The sequence below is a fragment of the Trachymyrmex septentrionalis genome, unplaced genomic scaffold (genome assembly GCF_001594115.1).
Source record: "Trachymyrmex septentrionalis isolate Tsep2-gDNA-1 unplaced genomic scaffold, Tsep1.0 scaffold126, whole genome shotgun sequence".
Taxonomy (NCBI): Eukaryota; Metazoa; Arthropoda; class Insecta; order Hymenoptera; family Formicidae; genus Trachymyrmex; species Trachymyrmex septentrionalis.
The window spans coordinates 1,130,163-1,135,022 of NW_017304395.1; the positions used below are offsets into that span (position 1 = coordinate 1,130,163).

The 4,860-nt window shown below is 30.5% G+C and overlaps 1 protein-coding gene across 1 annotated transcript in view; it reads left to right on the forward strand.

Annotated features, from left to right (window-relative positions):
- The window catches only part of LOC108756394 (frizzled-9-like), a 27,712-nt gene that overhangs the window by 15,990 nt on the left and 6,862 nt on the right, over window positions 1–4,860 (forward strand). Inside the window, exon 2 of the mRNA XM_018500154.1 lies at window positions 3,582–3,795. Coding sequence (XP_018355656.1) covers window positions 3,582–3,795 — 214 coding nt within the window. The remainder of the gene's footprint in view (window positions 1–3,581; window positions 3,796–4,860) is intronic.

Sequence of the window (4,860 nt, forward strand, 5' to 3'; positions counted from 1 at the left end):
TTTAATAAAGATAATAACAATGAATTAAATGACAATATGTTTAAAAATTCTTAAAGATATATATGTAAAGAAAAATGCATTTTAACATTAAAAAAATCATAACTTTTTTGTTTTTCAATATTTTTAGCTAAAATTTATAGACGATACTCCTAAAATGTGATAGTTTGAAAAAAAATATGTCTATATTGTGCGTTTCAAAAAAGGTATTTATTCCGATATTTGAAGTTTACTATTTTTGAGTACAAAAAAACATGTAATTCTGAGAAAATTTATTTGTAATAAAAGTATTCTATATTCTATGAATAATACAATTCTATGAATAATACTGATAGTAGTACAGATAAAAAGAAAAATTATTTAAAAAATACAGGTTACTCGATTTCATCACAATCATAATAATTTAAAAATAGGACATTAGTAAGATGAGTGTTGCTTTTTCGTCTTATGAACTTTTTGCGTGAGACAATGTGCATCGGATTTTTTTTTAAATAACATCTCTCTTGTATATCTACAGTTTTGTCAAGCTCGAGAATCGCTAAAAACTGAATTTATAAGCAAATATCAACGTGTTTTTTAATAGCGCGACAGATCTTAATCTATAAAATCTTTAAACTTTCAGTAGATGTCGTATGAAGTCTTATTCTGAGCCACGTCTTAAAGCTATTTAAAACGGATCAAATTGATTCTATCCTATAATAATAGAATTAAATATGTATATTAAATGTTATATAAATAGGAAAAGTCATGAATACCACATTATCATAGTCATACTTACTTTTTATAATGTAAACTTTGCAAAAAAAAAAAATTTTTTGTAAACAGTACATTGTTGATACACGTGGATCAAATGCTAAAAATCTGATTCTGTTCAAACAGATTCTGTCCAAGCACAAACTGATGCATTTCTAAATGGTGTGACAGTCTTAGGTGATAAAGAAATCTTTAAACTTTCGGTAGATGTTATTTGAAGTCTTATTACGTCTTAAAATTATTTAGCTCGAAAATCCAATTTCGAGTCAAACTGACTCAGTGGCTTAACAGCGGGTTAATGAAATAAATAAATTCTTAATATTCTTTATAATTTTTTATTATTTTATAATAAAAAAAATAAAATTTTACACTAAATAAATGCAATCACAGTTTTTTTCAATTAGCTATTTTTTCAATTTTGAAGATTCGTAATCAACAATCTCAAAAATCTTCATATACTAAAATTTAGCAAAATACGTTTAATAGAAAAATTTGTACAACAAAGAATTAATCGATGTTGATAATACAAACTTTTTAAAGGGATGCTGGAATTGATCGATATTGATAATAGAGATAAGGTGGTACAATTTTAAACACATCATTTTAAACGAAATATAGTAATTAAATTTTTAAGGTTCAAGTTTAGCAAGCTTGATCTCAAGTAGCTTGTATGAAGAATATTGAAGAATTCCAAACAGAAAAAAATTTAATTTAGCTTAGAAAAAAATGTTTTCAAATTAAAAAAAGTTTAATTTACAATAGAAAATTGGATTCAAATTTTATTTCGTTCAAAATTGCATCATATTTGAAATTGTATACTATCTTACTCTACAAACTTTTCTAATTCCAAATTAAAAGTGTTGATAATAGTGAAATCTTTCATTTCTTATATCAGAGAGAAACCTTTCTTTCTACATTATCGTTTCTTTCTTACATTATCGTTTTGTCTCAAACGCATACATTTGACCCTACTTATTGCAATGCCATTTTTTGCAAGATCTGGCATCTACGTTAGATACACTTACTGCTCTATTTACCATTCTGAGTCTTTGCTAAACACGTAAATTACAGTTGAATACATTTTTTTAAGCTTTTAGTCTTTAGTTTTATAAAATCAGTATTATTCATTCACGTAATCCGATGATGCAACGTCATCTTGTCCATATACAGGATATTCCATTTTAATGTCCGACCCCAAATAACTTTTTTATTTTTGATCTTAGAAAAAAATGTTTCAGACAAAAGTTGTATGGTTTTGAGGAGGACATAAGATAGTGTCATTAGTTTGATCTTGAACTCAGATGATAGCTCGATGACTTGAAAAATACAAGTTTTTAACTTTTTTTCCGATTTTAGTATAAAATCAATTGCCCCATCTTCTAATTCTGCGTTTACTTTAAACTTGTAAAAGGATTTCCGTTCAGTCAATTCGGAGATTTTTATACGGCTGTAATATGTATATCAATAATTTCGTCATTCTAGCATCTCCTTAAGCTTTAAACATAATGAAAAAGCATAAACAATATAGGAACAGAAAATAGTAGATTTCAACCTATCAAAAATCATGTATACCAAAATATACGGTTTCTAATTGATTGAAATCTGCTATTTTCTGTTCTTATTATCTGTGTTTTTCACTGTATATTTAACGTTTTAAATTAAATTAAATTATTTTATTACCTGTTGTCTGCGTCGCTAAGGATGACTTGATTATGAGCGTGAAGGTTTGTTTATCATGAATTTTTTTATTAAATCTATGCCTAACACTATGATAGTTTTATTTTTATTTAGTTTTTCCATATTTATTCACATATATAATTCTCTCTCTTTGAGTACTTTTTAAGACTTTTTTGAAAATTTATTGGATATATTCATATCTTGCGTTTCAAGATATTAAAGTTTTTTTTTCCGCTCTTATAATGATTGCAGATTTTAAAAAAATGGGAGATTAATTGATTTTTTACATTTTGTTAATGGGAGAATCAAGATCTGATCATGTCAAATGACTTCCTCGCTATATTGATTATCGATATCCGTCGCACGTAGAGAGAAGTGAAAACGATTGCATGCGATCTCTGGATGAGAAGTTTCTCTATTTCTCTCTTTTTCTTTCTCTCTTTCTTTCTCTTTGAGCTGCTCTTGGCTGGTCCACCTTGATGGGTGAGAAGAGAACCCAGAGAGAAAGGCGCGATGCAGGGCAAGCTGGAGGGCTTTGTCGTTATGGGTTACCACGTAATTTCATGAGGCTATAATTTGGGGAGCACCGTAAAAGAGAAGAGCGTCGGGCTTCTCTCGTAATGGGTGAATCTAGAAGGGGAAGAAAAAGGGCAGGAGATAGCAGAGAATGGTCCCGATGGGCCTCAGACGTGCGAGGAATCTATCGGGATTGAGGCGGGAAGAATGGGCGGGATAATTACCCCTGATGCCCACCGCTCGTTATATTTCATGGAAGCGAGGCGTCTCCTCTCCGCCTGCTTAGGTGCATTACCCTCTCGCTCTCCATCTTCGTTACAGACTCTGCTCCACGCTTAGAGAACAGAGAAATGTATACAAATTTACTTAAAATGTTAAAATATCTTGTAAAGGAAATACAATGGAGTATAATATGTCATGTGAAATTCGCATGACTCTTTTGTCGAATATTTTGCTCGATTACAATCGATATGAAACAATGTAAATTAAAAATCAGTTAAAAATCAAATATTTAGTAACCGGATCAAAGCGAGTGATCGAATCATACGAGCTTCAAAGAGACAAAGTTACGAGACAAAATTTTTACGCATTTACTTGTTCTAATTACACGTGCACTTATTTGACACGTATATTTGCAGCTGGCGACCTTCATGCCACTGGTCCACTACAACTGTTCAAAACATCTTAGGCTCTTCTTATGCGCCGTCTTTGCCCCAGTCTGCTCGGAACATGTAACCATACCGGCTTGCAAGTCTCTCTGCCTTTCCGTAAGAAGAGACTGCGAACCGGCCTTAACCAGTCTCGCGTTACCGTGGCCGCACTTGTTGGATTGTAATCGTTTCCTTGATCGTGGTAAGTACTCACTTGACTTTATATCATCAATAAATGTCTTAGCAAGCAAAGGTATCAATGATCTGTAAAATTTAAGCAGAATTTACAGATCCAGTGGGTGCATCCAATAGCACAATCGCTCAGCGATTAAGTAGCAGTCGAATGTGATTAATTCTTACTTTTAGATCCAACCAATCCTTAAATTGCTACTTAACCGCTTAGAGAGTGATTGCTCTACTGGATGCACCCAATAAATTGATAGTACCTGGAGGATACTTCTCCGATGACCTTGACATATCAAAGTCATGAGACATATCAAAACCTGAGTGACCTTCAAGAAGTTTTAGTTGTCATCCGTTATCTTTGTTAAAAATTTATTAACCAAAAAGTTTAAGAAATAACATTTTATTTCTGTTGTATACAATATTAGAAACTGCTCATATCCCCTTTTTCAAGGAGCGTTGGACTTTTCAGTTAAATTTTCCAAATAAAAATTTAGCTATTTTATACACACAATTGAAAATCTTTTTATCAAAATTAACATGAAAAATGATGAAACGTCACAAAACGATATCAAATGGAAACAAAGTTGGAGAAAATTATAGCATTTTGACTTTCAAGGAACCAAATTGGCTGCTTCAGTCCTTTTAGTGTTAACAGATTCTAATATATTAACTTTCGCTAGCATTTTGTTGATAAAGTTCATAACAAAATCTGGTTTTAACTGATTTGAGTTGCGTCAAACTGTATTGCAGTCTGTTAATTTTTTATATCAATCTATTGTCATATTTTTGTCAGATAACAAACAAATTGCAGAATTTGTTTACTGCTTATAAAATTTGTAGCAAGGATATTGTATTTTTGAATATGTATTTTTGACAAGTTTAGTATGCGGGAAACCAAAATCAGAAATTCAAATTCGAATAGTAAATTCTAATTTTGAATTTAAAAAGTCTGATACATTTTCAATTATTTACAGAAATTTCTTAGAAAATCTCATCGGCAATTAGAAATCTTAATACATTTACATAAAGAAACACAATTCAAGGACTCTTCATATATAAATTAAATAACAATAAAAACAAG